Source organism: Equus caballus, chromosome 10, assembly GCF_041296265.1.
Source record: "Equus caballus isolate H_3958 breed thoroughbred chromosome 10, TB-T2T, whole genome shotgun sequence".
NCBI classification, from domain to species: domain Eukaryota; kingdom Metazoa; phylum Chordata; class Mammalia; order Perissodactyla; family Equidae; genus Equus; species Equus caballus.
Window position 1 is genome coordinate 20,152,455 of NC_091693.1, and position 18,262 is coordinate 20,170,716.

General features: G+C 52.5%; 1 protein-coding gene across 6 annotated transcripts in view; it reads right to left on the reverse strand.

The window, feature by feature from the left end:
* Positions 1-18,262, reverse strand: part of VRK3 (VRK serine/threonine kinase 3) — a 32,056-nt gene that overhangs the window by 12,992 nt on the left and 802 nt on the right. For all 6 annotated transcript variants that reach the window (XM_001493510.5, XM_005596420.4, XM_005596419.4 and 3 more), the window contains exons 2-10: positions 17,535-17,595; positions 12,861-13,000; positions 11,928-12,077; positions 10,339-10,533; positions 5,099-5,163; positions 3,113-3,179; positions 2,050-2,134; positions 1,665-1,770; positions 56-148 (exon numbers count right to left, since the gene is read on the reverse strand). In XM_001493510.5, the coding sequence (XP_001493560.1) occupies positions 56-148; positions 1,665-1,770; positions 2,050-2,134; positions 3,113-3,179; positions 5,099-5,163; positions 10,339-10,533; positions 11,928-12,077; positions 12,861-12,999 (900 nt within the window). In that variant the 5' untranslated portion in view covers position 13,000; positions 17,535-17,595. The remainder of the gene's footprint in view (positions 1-55; positions 149-1,664; positions 1,771-2,049; positions 2,135-3,112; positions 3,180-5,098; positions 5,164-10,338; positions 10,534-11,927; positions 12,078-12,860; positions 13,001-17,534; positions 17,596-18,262) is intronic.

Consider the following 18,262-nt stretch of genomic DNA (forward strand, 5'->3'; position numbering starts at 1 on the left):
AGAGATGAGATCCTGAGCCCAGAGAGTCCCCAGGGTAGGGGGGACTGGCTATTACCTGGCTCCGGTCCTCTGGATTTACAAAGATATTCTCAGCTGTCACATTTCCATGAACGTACTCATTCTCATGGAGGAACTCCAGGGCATCCAGCTGGGGGAAGAAAGCAAGCGTTGCAAGGAGTAGCATGACTGACACTGACACAAAGAGGTCCGGTGAAAGGACCCCCACTGTTAGGGCAGCGTTTGTTGCTCGTGACTGGGGGTGGGGTTAAGACTGACTAATTTGGAGTGAAGCATTAGGAAGCCCACCTGACAGCCCACCTGAGCTTGTCTTCTAATTAGGCTCTTAAAAAATTCAGCATTGAAGCTAATATTTGGTTTTCCAACTATCTCTTGTATCTATTTCTTAGCTGATTCCAAACTCAGGAGGGGAAGAAGTTGGCGAGTGAGTGTCCTGCCGCAAAAATAAAAACCAACAGCCATGTAGATCAAGGAGTTGTTCTCATTTCTCCTAGAGAGCAGAACTAAATTTAGCGAAGCAATTTTAATTTTTCTCTCTAGCTCTGACTTTTCCACTGAGCTCCAGACTCATCTATTGAACTGCCTAGGTGTTAGTTACATCCTCGTTACATCCCCAAGCCTCCTGCCACCCCAAGGCTTAACGGTTCACCAAATTCTGCTTGTTCTACAAACACCCCCATCCCCACAGTCTGGCCTCTCCTCTGGCTTCGTCCTCTCTCATGTTGACCTCACCCGGCCTCCATCTCAACCCCTAAAGTCTGTCCCCACCTGTCCCACAGGGTCTTTCTGCACCCAGAGCTGACCCTGCCCCTCCGCAGCTCCCAATCCTCCCATGGCTCCCCAGTGCCCTCAGGACAGAGTCCCAGCTCCTCAGCTTGGTGTTCAAGGCCTTGCATGATCTGGTCACTGCTGACCTCTCCACACCAACCTCATCTCTTCCCCTTTACACTTCCACATGTCACACTGCAGACACTCTGAGCATAAAGACTTTCGGGACTCACCTAATACGTCACCCCCATTGCTCCAGCAATTTAAACTGGGTCCCCTTATTCTCCATCACAGCGGGGGGACGTTTCTACTTAGAGCACTTTCAAATTTGTGCAATTGTTTAATTTAACATCATCCTCTCCCAACAGACATAAAAACCACGTCTGGGCTGCTCCCCACTGTCCTCCCGGCCCCTGGGATAGCGTCTGACACCCAGCAGGGACCTGATCGGTATTTAAGGAGAGGATGCGTGAAGGAGTGAATGACTGAGCAAATGCCTTATGCTCTCCCTCCCACATGAGCCTTTGCCCAAGCTGCATCCTTGGCCTGGAACATTCTCCCCACCTGTCCCCACTCCCACTCCACCCAGCACCTTTCTATTTCCAATTCTCGGCTTTGAAACAACCTCCACCAGGAAGCCTGATTGAACCCCTCGATTTGAGGCTGGGGCCCCAACCCTCGCGGCCTCCTGAACGCCCCTACTGGTACGCTTGTCGCTCGGGTTCTAATGGCTGGTGCTCCCCTGTGTCAGACGGCGTGGCAGCCCCCAGTGCCCAGAGGGAGGCGTGGGCTAAATCAATCAATGAACAGACAGACTAACAAGCGAGGACCCGGGGCGCTACCCCCTGGACTGGAGCCAGCGACTCTCAGGAACATACCAGCCGGCAGGCCATCTGGAACACAGACCTCACCGACATCACGTGCTTTGGGTTGTCATCCAGGGCCGACTGAAGGCTCCTCCCCAGGCTGGGGAGCACCAGGAACCTGGAAGACAGGAGTATCCCAGGAGGCGGGAGAGATGAGCAGAGGACGCGGAACACAGGCCACCAAGGATGGCCGGTGGCTGGGCGGCTACAAGGTCCTGGTCCCGGGTGAGATTAAGGGTTCTGACTGGCAGGGGGTCAGCCTGGCTCAAAGCTGGGAAAAAGAAGGAGGCAACTCACTGGCCAGTGGCTCCAGGGTCCCGACCATGCCCAGGCACACGACAAGGAGAGAAAGAAAGGGGCCGGCGGTGGGGGGGAGGCCGCAAGGGAGGGGACTCACCTGTATTTGTCCTGGTGCACGCCAAACCCGACACAGGTGGGGACGGCCAGCAGGGGCGCCGAGTACAGCTTCTTCCACTTGTTCACTGCAGAGGGAGGGGCCTGAGGCGTTAGAGCCCACCCGGTCCCAGCCCGCAGGGGACAGCACCCCGTGCCCAGACCAGAAGCAGGGCGCGCCCCAGCCCAGGCCAGACCGAGTCTCTGGCCGGAGACGCCATCTCTGTGGGTGGGTGACAGTGAGGGGGGTGGTGATGGCGTGGGCGTGGCTGACCCCTGAATGTGTGCACTTTACGTCTGCAGGTGACGGGGGGGTGGGGGGGTGGGGTGGGGAACGTGGGAGAAAGCACAGACAAATCCAGAGTGAGTGGAAGAGAGAACAACACAATGGCTTCTGAATTCACGCGTATAGCTAATAAGATCAGCAAATGTCTGAGGTGGTGTCGCTAGATGTCTGTCCATCTCCCAGGGTCTCAGCCGGGCGGCACAGACCCAGCGGTGTGCTGATAAAGTTTAATGACTTGCTGCCCAGGGGAAAACGGCCCTGATTTGTAGTATTTGCTGATTTCTGTGGTGTGAGTACCTCCCACGATGGCAATTTCAAGCTACCAGTGTGAGATGAGGGAATGCGGAGTTGGGAAGAGATGTGGCACCATGCCAGTATACAGTATTTTCACCAAACAGACACAATGAGCGTAAACCACCTCGAGTGCAGATAACAGAAAATGCGGACAAAAAATTAAGAAGCGATGGTTTTGAGTATCTATTATCCTTGTTCTTAATATAATTTGTTTGGTTATAAGTTGAAATAATTCATTTTTTATAATGGCTATGTTTGACAACTGCCTCGTGGTATTTCTGAATATTTACTACTCGGCTCTCAAGAGCAGGTATGAGCTGGCTTCAACCCATGCTGTCCGTCCCCTGAGGCCTGAGGCCCGAGAGGTGATGGGAGCAAATCTGGGCCTTTAATTTAATCCCTTCCCACGCCTTCAGGGAGAAGCGAGTTCTTTGGACCAGGCTGGTACCCCCGGCTCTCTCCCCCTTCCCGCTTGCCAGTGGAATACCTTGCAAAGGCTTGGCGGCCCGCTGGAAGAAGTTCTGCTCATTGAACAAGCGCCCGTCCTTGGCATCCTAGTGGAGGACAGGAGGGGGAGGAGGTTGTCACACTGGGACCTCGTAGACAAGGGCTCCCAGGTCATTACTGGCCACGTATCACCCCAGGGTAACGCCAGCAACAACCCAGGTTCCCCGTCAAGTCCCGCACATCAGAACCAAATTCCCCAGGGGGCGGCCCACAAACACGCGTCAGAGACTTCGAGTTATCTCCCATTGCCCAGGTTCCTTTTCTTTCTTTTATGATAGGACCCACAAGTTCTCCCTAGACACATGGCCTTCAGCTAAAAACTACATTTCCCAGCTTCCCCTGCAGTGAGGAAGGACCACATGACCAAGTTCTAGCCAATGAGGACATGAATAGAAGAGATATGGGCAACTTTCAAGTTACAAGTTACACTCCTGAAGGGCTGGGGCAGGCTATCCTCTTCCTCTCCTCACATTCCAGTTGGCTAGAATGCAGATGAGATGGTGGGAGCTGGAGCAGCCATCTCAGCCCAAGAGATGGAGGTTATGGGTTGAGGATGCTGGAGCAACAAGGGAGAAGGAAAGTGGGCCCCTTGTTTTTGGAACCATCGTATCAGTCCTGGACCAGTGCCCCAGACTTTTAAGTGAAAGAGCAATAAGATAGTATTTTTGCTTAAAGTATTATTAATATTGGGTGTTTTTTTCTGGCAGTCAAACCAAATATTTTAATTAAATAAAACTAGTACAGCTGGGTTTTTTGTTTGTTTGTTAGAAAGACTGGCCCTGAGCTAAGACCTGTTGCCAATCTTCCCCTTTTTCGCTTGGGGAAGAGTGGCCCTGAGCTAACTGTGCCAGTCCTCCTCTACTTTATATGTGGGACACCGCCACAGCACGGCCTGATGAATGGTGTGTAGGTCCGCACCCAGGATCTGAACCTGTAAACCCCAGGCTGCTGAAGCAGAGTGCACACACTTAACCACTACACCACCAGGCCGGCCCCTACAGCTGGGTTCTTAAAAACAGGGTCAAAGAGAGCTAGTCTCAACTCCCAGCTCTGCCATTCATTCATTCTTTCTACAAAGCAACTTGCACGCTGGGTGCCGCTGGGCAAGTGACCGAGTCCCTGTTTCCTCATCTGTTAAACGGGGAACACAGTAACCACCCCACAGGCCTGCCTGTGAAACTCTTAGCCCAGGAGCGGGCAGAGAACAGGCTCCCAAAAGCAGGTGCTGTCACTCATTGGTGAGCCTGGCTCCGGAGCCCTCTCTCGGAACCACTCACACAGCCTCCATGCGGGGCCGAGGGAGGGCACCAGCCCAGCTGTCCCCCTTTCCCAGGGCCTGAGAAAATCTGAGTAAATGAAAGGAAGAAAACAAAAGTCACCCCTAATCCCAGCACTCAGGGCTGGCGAGGAGGCTCCTGAACAGGACGATGCTCTGGACGATGCACGTCCTCTGTGCTGGAGGATGCGACTCGCCCGCCTGGTTGCTCTCCCTTTCCCGGTTTATTTGTGCCTTTTGGCCCCCTCGAGTGCGTGTTTCCTGTATGTGAAGGTCATGCGTGATTTCACTGACTCCTCCCGTCTGACTGGCTCTCTGCTGGATCCCGACAGCAGCACGGTAATACACAGTAGGCGCTCCATAAAGACAGACTGTGAGGCTGGAGGCAGCGGGCAAGTATTGCTGGCTCCACCTCATGGATGAGGGAACAGCCCTGAGAGAGGCGCGTGCCCAGATGGCACAGCCAGAGAGCACCCGAGCCGGGGCCTGGGGGTGGGTCGACTGTAGCTTCTGAGGGACCCCCACGTGACAAAGAACCTGAGGCCAAAGGGACACCTGCCCCGCCCAAGGTCCCCCTGCTCCTTGCAGGCCAAGGCCATGCTCCCCCACCCATCCCAGCCATGGAGGAGCTTGGAGGTTGAGGACGCATATGCCAAAGCCCCAGCCCCCGCTGCACCCCCAGCCACTCACCAGTTTAAGGGAGAACCTTTGCTTCTGGGAACTTGACTCGCGGGCGAAGGTGGAGACGGGCTCCGCTGTGGACGGACAAAACGAGCGAGGTGACCATCTGGGAAGCTGAGTCTCTGTCCCCAGACCGCCCAGGAACGAGCTCAGTTCCGGTTCCCTGGTTCCCACATGGCCGAGTGCATTCTGGCTGAAAAGACCTGCTCCTTCCTTTTTCCAACAGGTTTTTTCTCTCGCTGTTTACATGCAGCTGTGCAAGAAGGGTCATTAACACGGCAGGCCCGAGCCTGCTGTCCTTCGAGGGGCCTGCTTGCAGGGCTGGCCCTCGGCTGACGTCTGCGGATCTGGATTTCTGGAGGGTTCCAGCATTCCCTGACCAGTAAGAGGGCACCCCTGTGCCCAACCTGTTATGCTGAGCACCCGCTTTCTTTGGGACTCTGGAATTTGGGTACGTGCTAGCGTTTATTTACAGACATGCGTTAAGTGGTGGATGCAGATCCCCTTTGAGGAAGGACTCGCTGCCCTGGCCCCGCCCTGCCCCGCTGGGCGAGTGGCTCACAGGCAGCCTTCGGCCGGCCAGGGAGCCCCTCCGCTGCACGTCTGGGGGCAGCCCATGTCCAACGGCTGATGGAGGGGGATATAAAGGCCCGGCCGTGCTGGCCCAACATGGAAGGATGCTGCAGGACCGCTCCTGCTTCGAGCCCCATGCGGCCAGCTGAGGTGTCCCAGGGCAGCACCGAGGCTCTATTTCTCCCTGTGCCCCGCCGCTTCCTTTATTTTTTTTGAGGAAGATCAGCCCTGAGCTAACATCTGCTGCCAATCCTCCTCTTTTTGCTGAGGAAGACTGGCCCTGAGCTAACATCCGTGCCCATCTTCCTCTACTTTATACATGGGACGCCTGGCACAGCATGGCGGGCCAAGTGGTGCCATGTCCGCACTCGGGATCCGAACTGGGGAACCCCAGGCCACTGAAGCGGAACATGTGAACTTAACCGCTGTGCCACTGGGCCAGCCTCTAAATTAAACTTTATTGTAGCTATGTACGTACCTATGGGAAAAACCAGTATGTATAGAATTCCGTACTACCCGTGGGTTCAGGCACCCACTGGGAGTCTTGGAACGTATCCCCCATAGATGAGGGTGGGAGTCCCGTACATAAAACGAGCTCCAGGGGATCCGTGGGGGACCCCTCAAAAGGGGAGGCGACCATCCTCCCAGAGCAGTGGAAACTGAGGAAAGAGGAGAGGCTTGGGGGCTGCTGTGGGGAGATGGGCCGGGGGCGTTAAGGGCCCGCAGGTGGAGAGAACCAATGGGGGGAGTCTTTGTGGATGGGATTAAATTAAGGATCCTGAGATGCGGGGATTGTCCTGGGTCACCCAGGGGGCCCTAGGGTCACTGAAACTGAGGATGAAGGAGTTAAAATTTCCCCGCATTGGGGTGAGACTGTGTTTGGTACCCACAAGGCTCACGTGGGAAAGAAAGTAAATAAAGTTTCTGAACTTGCTTTGCAGACCAGCAGGGGGACCGCTGATGAGAGGGGAGCTCACTGACAGTCCTCTGCCTGACGAAGCTTCACGCAGGAGCCCCTAGAAGCTGTAAAGTTCAGACGTCACAGACTCAAGACCTGCCACGTGCAACAGACAGAAGCCCCGCCCCCCGAATTTGCACGTGCTCCCCCTCCCCGTCTTATTTTCACAACGCGCTTTGGAAAAACACTCAGAACTGCATGTAGGCACGCCAATCAATAACCAGCAGGAAGGACAACTTGTTAGTAGAAAATTTATACCCTCTGAACATAATCCTCTGAAACAGCTCTTTCTGTCTCAGACAAAGAAGTAACTGGTGTTTTCTTAGATTCCTCAGGAATGTCACATCCAGCACATCCAAACTTTTTTGTCTATAGGAAGGCACCCAGTGTTCTGCAGTCACCCACCACCTGACACTCCTGAGCCCTCCCCAACCCGTCTGCCTTATATAAGTCGTTTCCAATCCGTTCCCCTTTAAGATGGGTTTTTCCCAGACGACAATCCGCCATCTCCCGATCAGCTAGCTCATCGCTTAACAAAGTTCCTTATCACCGCCTGCTCGGTCTTTCACCTTGTGGCGAGCAGATCGAGCCCTTGCTCAGTAAGGTAATCACAAGAGTCCTTACGAAGGGAGACGCAGAGGGAGGGTGGGCTACAGAGGAGGAGCCGATGCGATGATGGAAGCAGAGACCGGGGTGACGAGCTCTGAAGCTCTGAAGCGGGAGGACCGGGGGGGGGAGGACCACGAGCCAAGCGATGTGGGTGGCTCTAGAAGCTGGAGAAGGTGAGGAAACAGATTCTGCGCTGGAGCCTCGAGAAGGAACCAGCCCCGCTGATGCCTTAACTTTAGCCCCGAGAGACTGATTTTGGATTTCTGACCTTCACAACTGGGAGCGAATATATGTGTGCTGCCTTAAGCCACTAAGTTTGTGGTCAATTGTTACAGCAGCCGCAGGAAACTAATACAAGCCCCAAACCTCAACCCCCAAGGGCACAGACCCGGAGGGCGGGCCTGGACTTGAACCTGAGCTGCTGCTCACATGCGACTCTCCAAGCACAGCAGGGCGAGCAGCTGCCTGGACCCGTGTGGCTCTCCCAGACTGCTCCAGGGAGACCAGGACGGCACCGTAATTCAGTATTTGCCAAAGGAAAAGAGAGTGCCAACTCTGAGGGCTGTTACGGGAGTAACATGAGCTAACAGACGGCGAGACCTTAGGGCGGGCACAGAGCGGGCCAAAACTGTCAGCCGCTGTCATCAAAACCACAGTTTTGGTCGCTGCTGTTGTCTTACTGTTACCGTTTTAAATGACAAGACAAACTCCACCACGTCTTGACTGGGGCAAGCTGGCGGGAGGGAAGGGTGCTGTGCCCTGGGCGATGGCGCCCTGAGGGGCACCCAGATGCAGCTCCCCTCCCCCACGGTGTCCCGCGCCAAGCACTGGCAGGTGTCTGCTGAGGAATGAATGGTGCTGGCAGCCGGCACTGGGAGGGGTTTGTCGTTTTTCCTGAGACACCAAAAGTACAGCCATTCCACCCAGAGTGTGTCCTTCCTGCGCTCCCATTGTCACTTTCTGGTGTGAGGCCCTGTGTGGTTTCTTTTTCCAGATGGTTCCTGCTCTGTCTGTCTCCTTTCTCCCCTTCCTTCCCTGCCTTCTTGGTCTCTCCCCACCCTTCTCTCCCCCCAACCTCTTTCTGGCTGTTGGTTTTGCCCCTTTCCCTTTCTCCTCCTTCATCTCATTCCTTCTCACCCTGATTCCTTCCTTTTCTCTCCCCCTCCCTCTCTCTCGTTTTCTCTCTCTCTCGTGGTGTAATGATTGAGAAACCAGACCACCCGGGTTCAAATCCCAGCTCTGCCACTTCCAGGCTGTGTGACCTTGGGCAAGTGGCTTCCCCTCTCTGTGCCCCAGTTGTGCGATGGGGTAACATGAGCGCCTCCCTCAAAACGTGGCTGGGAACAGTAGGTGGGTTAATACATAGTGAGCCTGGAACAGCGCCTGGCACAGAGTGGGCGCTCCCTAGTGTTCCTTCACGCTCTCCTCTCTCCCCCACCTCTCCCTCTCTCCTTCCTCCCTGCCCTCTGTCCCGCCATTATTCACGCTACCCACCCCTGCCTCAGAAGAACCCTTTAGATCTTCTTCTTTCCAAGCTCTTTGCCTCCCTCCCCTCATCATTTGGGACCGAGAGCCCCAGGAGGCAGGCGGGGCACAATCCCTCACTTCTCCAGCAGGGACACTGAGGCAGAACTGCTTGCCAGGCTCACTCAGGGCTGGAGCCAAGTCCCGACTCGGCCCTGGGTCTGTCTCCAAGGCAGGCTGCCCAGCTCTCCTCCTCAGGCTCTAAGGCAGAGATGGCCACCCGGGGGCCTGAGGCCCAACACTGGTCTCCTCTGCATCTGGCTGGCCAGCACTTCCAAATCCAAGATTTCCTACCAAAATCCAGATTTCTGGCTTTTTCTGAAAACTTGGAGGATCTCTGGAGCCAGACCTCTGGCTAGTTACTAACATCTCTGGGATTCACTTTCCTCATCTACAAAATGGGGATAATGACAGTGCTGCCGTCACAGGGCTGTCACGAGAACTATCTGAGTTAAGGACAAAGCAAACACACATCCAGGTAAAAACTCACACACGGGTGTTCACAGCAGCATTATTCACCACAGCCAGAAGTGGAAATGGCCCAAACGCCCACCAACTCATAAACGGATGAACCAAACGTGATACACACACACCCTGGAACACTATTCAGCCGTGAAAAGGAATGAAGTTCTGACATGCGGTATGATGGGGATGGACCTTGCAAACCTCATGCCAAGGAAAGAAGCCAGACGCAAAAGTCCACAGACTGTATCCCTCTGTTTATGTGAAATGTCCAGAACAGGCAAATCCACGGAGACAGAAAGTAATTAGTGGTTGCCTGGGGCGGACGAGGGGGGGCGGGGAGGTGGGGGGGGAGGGGGGCGGAATGAGAGTGACTGCTAATGGGTACAGGGTTTCCATCTGGGGGGATGGAAATGTTATGGAATTAGATAGCAGCGAGGGCTGCACAGCATTATCGTGAATAAGCTAAAACCCACTGAACTGTAGACTTTAAAACAGTGAATTTTGTGTTACATTAATTTTATCTCAATTTGCAATTAAAACATTGCAAAAATCCCTACAAATTTACACAGAGCACTTAGAACAGGGCCTGACCTTGAGGAAGCACTCAGGAAATTTGAAGCTGATTAACACACACACTTCCAGCACAGTTATTATCTTCTTCCTTGTAACAAGGTATCTGACTCCATTTCTCGAGGTGCAATATCATCCGTCTCAACATTCAAACCAAATGTTTTGGGGTGAGCATCCATCCTATCTCCGCAGGGCAGACAGAACGATCATCATGGTCCTTACCATTCGGCCACACTGGGCCTGCACTCCCACATGCCAACAGCAGGGGGAGCTGAACAAGAGCGCTCGCTTTACCCAGGGCACATGCTCTCCAGTTAGCCACAGTCCCCACCACTCTCAACTGCCTTACCCCCTCATTTACTCTACCTGCCCAGTCCCTGCAGGTGAGTAGGTTTGCAGTCCCAAGTCTACGAGTAAGATGCTGAGAGGCAGGTAGCAGCTGGGATATGACTGCCATTTCCATTCTCAGAAAGGGGGTCCCCGCCCCTTGCCCTGGCTCCAAGATGGCCTGGCTCGGCACAGCACCTGCCTGCCTGTGGACAGAGTGTACCTTCATAGAGGATGCCCTGGTCATTCCTGGTTTGCAGGGATCCCAGCTTCCAGTGCCGCCCATTCTTGTCCGTCAGCACCGTCCCCGTGGGCAGGGCCTCAAGCGAGATGGTCACTCGGCTCCGCTTCAGTGTCTGAGGGCTTCGCTTGGTTGTCTGCGGGCTGCTTTTGGGGGTTGGGGGTTTGCTCCGGGACCCTGGGGGATGGTCAGAATAAAGAAAAAGTGGCATCCGGGAGAGAAGAGTTGGATGGGTAATGAGATAACACTCATCACACTGTTTATTCATTAGTCATTCAACAAACACTTCTTGGGACCTTGAATGGGTCAGGTCCTTGTGTGACAAAGCTGGGGAATCACAGATGAGTCAGACTTGGGGCTTTCCCTCAAATTTGAGGAGCCCTAAATTTGGTGGGGAGTCTGACCTGGACACAGCCAGTCAGAACGCAGTAGAGATAAGGCAGATAAGGCAGTACAGAGGTATAAGAGAAAGAGACTGACTGTGCCTAGAGAAATCAGGGGAGGCTTTCTGGAGGAGGGGATATTTGAATTGGGTCTTGTTGGGTGAGTAGAAGTTTGCCAGAGGGCAAAAAAGACATTCCAGCATTCAACCAAAAACATCTTGCCAGGGACCTGGCCTTGTGCTGAGTAGGAAGAGGGCCCGGAAATTTGTTAGACTCTGGCCCTGCCCCTGAGGGGCTCCCAGACTGGTAAGAGAATGGGGCAGTGAGGTGGGAGACAGACATGGCCACAGGAAAAGATACTACCTATTCTATTCTTCCCACCCACCATCCACCTAAGGCACAGAATGGCAAGAGGCAGGGGTGCCTGGAGGATGACAAGGGACAGAGGAGATGCCGAGGGCTGTGACTTGAGATCTGAGGGCCAGGCGGGAAGGAGATGGGCACACGGTCTCAGGCCTCCCATGCTCACAGGCTGGCACGGGGCACACACATGAGTCAACCTGGTCCCTGCCTACAAAGGACTCTCAGTCCAGCAAGTGAGGCAGAAAGAGACATGGAGCCTGGGGGAGATGCAGCATTGGCACTGTGGGCGCCCGGATGAAGAGGACAAAGAGAGGTTCCGGAGGGAGACGAGGTGGCCTTGATCTAGCCACTGGCGCCCAGGAAAGGCTTCCCAGAGACCTGACCCTGAGTGTTGGAAAACTGACAGCATGCCAGGCAAAGAAGGCAGGGGAGAGTGTCCCGGGCAGACAGAGCAGACTTAGCAAACACCAGAAGCTGAAAACTCTAAGAAGTATTTGCAGAAAGGGAGTTTTCTGTGCACAGGGCTGTGGTGAGAGCTAAGACAGGAAGCAGACCACACAGAGCCTCGGACGCCTGGCTGAGGAGCTCGGACTGTGGGGCGATGGGAACCGCAGGGGGCTGTGAGCAGGGAGGCGTGGGACCAGCTCTGGCCGTGTAGAGATGGACCGGAGGGGGAGCCCGGAGGCGGGTAGGCGGGGAGGATGCTGGGACGAGGGTCCAGGCAGAGGCAGGTGATGCCTGAGCAGGGGAGGGAAGCCCCAAACATGGTCAGATGGCCCGCTTTCTCCCCATCTGGAGCCAGGCCAGGGTGATCCCAACTCTCACCTTTGGGTCTCTCACAGGGACTCAGGGTATCTTCAGACCCAGAGCTGTCACCATCTGAGAAGAGGGATGACGTGGGAGAGGTGACACAGCCGGACCACTTTACTTTCTTGGGGGAGGTTTCCGAACTGGGGTTCCTCTCTCTCCTTGAGCCTGGAGAAAGGAAGACCGAACGCAGACAGGCGTCACAAAGGCCCTTCCAGGAACCATTAAGCCAGAAACCCTGAGGTCACACTCAAGCACTCTCTTCCTTTGGACTCTCACAGCCAATTCCTGCTTTTTCTATCACCCAAGTATCTAAGGAAATGTTCCTTTGTTTTAGTTATTCTTTCCTCTACAGGCCTCTCTTTTATATCTTCTATCACCTTGATGCTCTGTGCTCTCTTCCAGGTAATTTCTTCAGATCTGTCTTCCAGTTCATTATTCTCCCTTCAGCTATGTCTAGTCTGCAGCTTAAACCATCCAGTGAGTGTCTGATTGCCATGATGAGATATATATAGATAGATAGATAGATAGATAGATAGATAGATAGATATTATTATTTTTTTGGGGGGTGAGCAAGATTTTCCCTGAGCTAACATCTGTGCCAATCTTCCTCTATTTTGTACATGGGGTGCCACCATAGCATGGCTTGACGAGCGGTGTGTAGGTCTGTGCCCAGGATCCAAACTCATGAACCCTGGGCCACCAAAGCAGAGGGCGCAAACTTAACCACTACGCCACTGGGCTGGCCCCAACTTTTTTTATCGTTAGAGGTTTTCTTTGGTTCCTTTTCAATCTGCCTGGTCAATTTTAACTTACTTTTGTTCCTTCATTATTTTTTTAACTGCTTCTTTTATTTCTTTAAATATATTAAATGCGCTTTGTAAATTCTCTCAAACGCTTGCACGCACCTCACCCCTCCTCCAGGGAGGAGCTCAAAGGCCTGGTTGTTACCTCGGAAGGATGAAACAAGAGGTCTGACAAAGGTCTGGGGCGCCTCATGCTGCTCTGTGGGCAAAGGTTTTCCACAGTAGGGGCAGAATTTGAATGCCGCTTCAATGCTTTTGCCACAGTCTGGACAGAAGCTGATCATGCTGGAAAACAGAAGTGGTGGGAGGGAACAGGAAGCAGAAAGAAAAACTTAATCCACTGCCGCTGAGTACTCATCCAAGTTCCCCATGGTGACAAGATTGCAAAAGGGGGAAAAGTTATCACACCTGGAACACACTGTCTCGGGAAGTGGATACTTCTAGAACGTGTTTCACCCATTGCATCCAGCCTGGAGCTACCTGTCTCTCCCTAACGGCCCAGGGCAGGTACAAACCAGAACAGATGCAAAGCGAAACCAGAGAGCTCATGAAAGATAATTCCTTGAGGTCAGTGAAAGTTACAGAGGAGAACTGCTCCAGCCACAGAAGCGCTGAGGGTCTTCAAGGGTATTTGTGATGTTCAATTTTTGAATCACACGATGGGGATGGGAGAGACGGTGAACGCTCACCAAATATCCATATACTTCCCAGGGTCCCTTGCAGCTAGGTTTGCTACACAAACGTGGATGGTACAGCCTGCTACATGTCTAGCCCATATGGTACTAATCTTATGGGACCACCATTGTATATGCGGTCTGTGGTACAGCCTGCTACACGTCTAGCCCATATGGTACTAATCTTATGGGACCACCATTGTATATGCGGTCTGTTCTTGACCAAAACGTTCTTATGTGGTGCACGACTGCACCTCTACAAATCAAAACCAGGAGGCAGGGGCCAGCTCCGTGGCCGAGAGGTTAAGTTCATGCGCTCCACTTCGGGTGCCCAGGGTTTTGCGGGTTTGGATCCTGGGCGCAGACATGGCTTATCAGGCCATTCTGAGGCAGCGTCCCACATAGCATAGCCAGAGGCACTCACAACTAAAAATATACAACTGTGTACTGGGGGGCTTTGGGGAGAAGAAGAAAAAAAAGAAGATTGGCAACAGATGTTAGCTCAGGTGCCAATCTTTAAAAAAAACCAACAAACCAGGAGGCAGCCCAGTGGCATAGTGGGTAAGTGTGTGTGCTCCGCTTTGGCGGCCTGGGGCTTGTGGGTTTGCATCCCAGGCACAGACCTACACATCACTCACCAAGCCATGCTGTGGTAGGCGTCCCACATACAAAGTAGAGGAAGATGGGCACAGATGTTAGCTCAGGGCCAGTCTTCCTTACCTCCTCCCCCGCCCCCCAAAAAGAAAAAAAAATCAAAACTGAAATCACACATAGAGCCTATGACAAATGAGGCTATGGCGGGTGTATCCATCTGCTCAGGCCGCCGCAACTAAATACCATAGACTGGGGGGCTCCAACAATAGGAATCTGTTTTCTCACAATTTTGGAGAAGCCTGCGATCACGGTATCAGCCAGAATGGTTTCTCCTGAGGCCTCTCTCCTCGCCTCCTCACTGTGTCCTCACAAGGTCGTCCCTCTGTCTGTGTTCCACCCTCTTCTTACAGGGACACCAGTCACACCGGGTTAGGGCCCTGTCTTAGTCTGTCTTGGCTGCTATGACAAAACGTCACAGTCTGGGTGGCTTATAAACAGCAGAAACTTCTTTCTCACAGTGCTGGAGCCTGGGAAGGCCAAGATCAAGGCGCCACCATGGCTGAGTTCTGGTGAAGGCCCTCTCCCATGGTGTAGACTGACAACCTCTCCCTGTGTCCTCACGTGGTGGAAAGGGCCAGTGAGCTCTCTGGGGTGTCTTTTATAAGATTCCTAATCCCATTCAAGAGGGGTCCACCCTCACAATCTAACCACCTCCCAAAGGCTCTACCTCCTAACACCAGCACACTGGGCATTAGGTTTCAATATATGCATTTTGGGGGGACACAAACATTCAGACCATAGCAGGCCCACCCTAACGACCCCATTTTAACTCAATTACCTCTTTAAAGGTCCTAACTCCAAATATGGTGACATTCTTTGTTTTTTTGGTGAGGAAGACTGGCCTTGAGCTAACATGTGTTGCCAATCTTCCTCCTGTTGCTTGAGGAAGATAGTTGCTGAGTTAACATCTGTGCCAATATCCCTCTATTTTGTATGTGGGACACTGCCACAGCATGGCTTCATGAGCGGTGTGTAGGTCCACGCCCAGGATCTGAACCCACAAACCCTGGGCCACCAAAGTGGAGTGCGAGAACTTGATCACGATGCCACCGGGCTGGCCCCAATGGTCACATTCTTAGGTACTTGGGGTTAGAGTTTCCACATGGGAATTTTTGCGAAACAGAATTCGGCCCATAAGAGCAGGATTAAACTATTTAACAAGTGAACAAGAGAAAAACAACAAGGATGACAGTGCAACAGGCACTTCCAATGATTATATTTTAAATAGCATGAGAAAAAATATATTTTATTTGTTCTTTATTCTAAGACTTAGCGTACAGAACCAATTCTAATCTGGAATATCAAAATAGAAGTCACAAGAAACTTGTGCTTGTGACTTCAGTTCACATTGCGAGAGAAAGCTCTTTCCTTTTTACTTTTACTTAGTTTTTTTTTTTTTTGAGGAAGATTAGCCCTGAGCTAACATCTGCCATCAAGCCTCCCCTTTTTGCTGAGGAAGACTGGCCCTGAGCTAACATCCGTGCCCATCTTCCTCTACTTTATATGTGGGATGCCTGCCACAGCATGGCTTGCTAAGTGGTGTGTAGGTCCGTGCCTGGGATCAAAACTTGCGAACCCTGGGCCACTGAAGAGGAACATGCGAACTTAACTGCTATGCCACCCGGCTGGCCCCATACTTTTACTTAGTTTTGACAAATAAAAACTGTATTTAAGAGCCGGCCCCATGGCTGAGTGGTTAAGTTCGTGCACTCTGCTTTGGTGGCCCAGGGTTCCGCCGGTTCGGATCCTGGGCACGGACACGGCATGGCTCATCAGGCCATGTTGAGGCAGCGTCCCACATGCCACAACAAGAAGGATCCACAACTAAAATATACAACTATGTACTGCGGGGATTTGGGGAGAAAAAAAAAACAGAAAAAAAAGAAGATTGGCAACAGTCAGTTGTTAGCTCAGGTGCCAATCTTTAAAAAAAAAAACCAAAACTGTATTTAAGGTGTCCAAGTGATATTTTGACATATATACACTGTGAAATGATTACCATAATCAAACCAATTAACATATCCATCACCTCCCACGGTTACCTTTTTTTTTTTCTGGTGAGAACACTTGAGATCTACTCTTTGCAATATATCATTATTTCCTACAGTCGCCATGCCGCACAACAGGTCTCCAGAACTCGTTCATCTCATAACTGAAAGCTTATATCTTTGATCACTATCTCCCTCTTACCCCGCCACAGCCTCTGGTAACCACTTTTCTACTCTCTGTTATTACGAATTTGACTTTTTTTTCGATTCCACGTGTAAGCCAGACCCCGTGAGATTTGTCTTTTTGTGTCCCGCTAAGCCTGCTCACCCCTTTTTCCTTTGACTCTGAAGGTGAGTCTGCTGCAATTGCAAAAAACAGCAGAGTCCTTAAAAATCACAGGCTGTGGGCCCAGGTTGCCTGGATTTGAATTCCAGACTGGCTACATGCTGGGCACGTTCCCCCTAAGCTCGCTGTGCCTCAGTTTGCCCAGCAGTAAACGGCGGCTTCTAACAGGACCTACCAGACAGAGCGGTTGTCGAGGCCTAAATGAATACACTCCTATCGAGCGCTGAGAACAGGGCCCGGCCCAGGGCAAGCCTTTTATGTTCGTGGTTGTCATGAACACACCGCGCCCTGCAGCCCACTTATTATATTCCATTTGTTCACATGTCTCTTCTTCCCTTGTCTCTTTCCGTGTCCTAAGTTCTGAGTCTCTCAGGACTTTCTGTTCCTTACAGAATCTCAGTGCTCGAAAAACACAGGCCGTCTAAACAGCTAGTGAACGAAATCTCAGCCAGGCGAGAAAACAGTTCCTCTTTCCCTCGGCCTGCAGAAGAGCAGGGACCACACCGTGGCGTAAAACGGCCCTTCTGAGATTTCACGCAAAGGAGTTGTATCAGATATCTCATTGCCAAGACTGTTGCCAAGGATCCTTTAGCCTCTAAGAAGTCTGTGTAACTTAATAATTTGTTGTCCCGGTAACTACATTTCAACGGACATCTCTATTTTCTCAAAGGTCTAAGCGCTGGTGAGCATTTTTGTTAAGCTTAGAGGGGTCACTGCCACGCCCTGATCAGGCCAAACCTGAAGGCCTTGTGTTGACATTGGAGCCACAAGATCAAAACTGCCCAGGGGATGGCTGCCCTGGAGAGCTGCTCCAGACTTGGCATTCGTGAGACACTTGTGTTCACATTAACCGACTGAGCTCTGGGGACTGCTGTTACTGTAGCCTAGCCTAGCCTAGTCTGACAAATACACTAAGACTTTCCCAGTTACTTATGTAAGTGAAAAGTTTGAAAATCAGTGGTGGTTTTAAGTGGCTTAGTTGTAAGTGGAACTTCCCAGGTGCCAAGTGCCCTTGGATCAAGATGGCCTCCAGAATGGCAAGTGTGGAACCCAGTGACCCTGACACGCCCGCCAGAACGTTCTGCCTGGGAGTGAAGTCTGAGAGCAGCAACACAGACGGGATGGAGCAGGAGCAGGCTTTTGGGAGGGGATGGTACCTTTATGGGGTCACGTTCCGGCCCTCAGATTCACTGGGCTGCAAACTCCATCTTAACAGTCCTGTAAGTGAAGAAAGGTGGAGAGGCCGGCTCAGACTCACTTCCCGTGCAAGTGAAAGACAACGGTTAACATTTACTGAGCACGGCTATGGAGCCAGCACGTACTGAGTTCATTCACTCAATCAGTAATTATTCACTGAACTCCCAACACGTGCCAACCACTGGGGATCCAGCAGCAAAGGAAACCACAGGCTCTTGACCTGAGGCAGCTCTCCTTCCAGTGGGGGATGACGAGATGCTAAACAAATGAGCAAGTAACTGTTGAATAGGTCAGACGGAGACAGCGCCACAGCAAACGCTCAATAAACACAGATGGGAGAAGGGACTCTCAGAGCGCGGAAGCCACCTGTCCGAGGTCACGTGGCCGGTTCAGGACTTAAACCCAAGGCTCCGACACTCGCCGGCCAGGCTTTGTCACTCATTCGTCCACCTACTTCATTTACTCAACAAGAATCTACTGCACGTCTGCTATGTGTTGGGCATCGTGTCCCTCCGGGAAGGTCCTGCGACACAACACAGCGAAAGAGCTAAGGGCCAGACTCCACCTCGGCGCAGGAGGAACAGCGGTCTAGGTGACCGTGACTCCCCGCCCTCCGCGGAACCAAGGATGACGTAGCCAAGGTGGGACGTCTGTCAAACTCCCCATTAGCCCCGCCCACCTCCGTCTT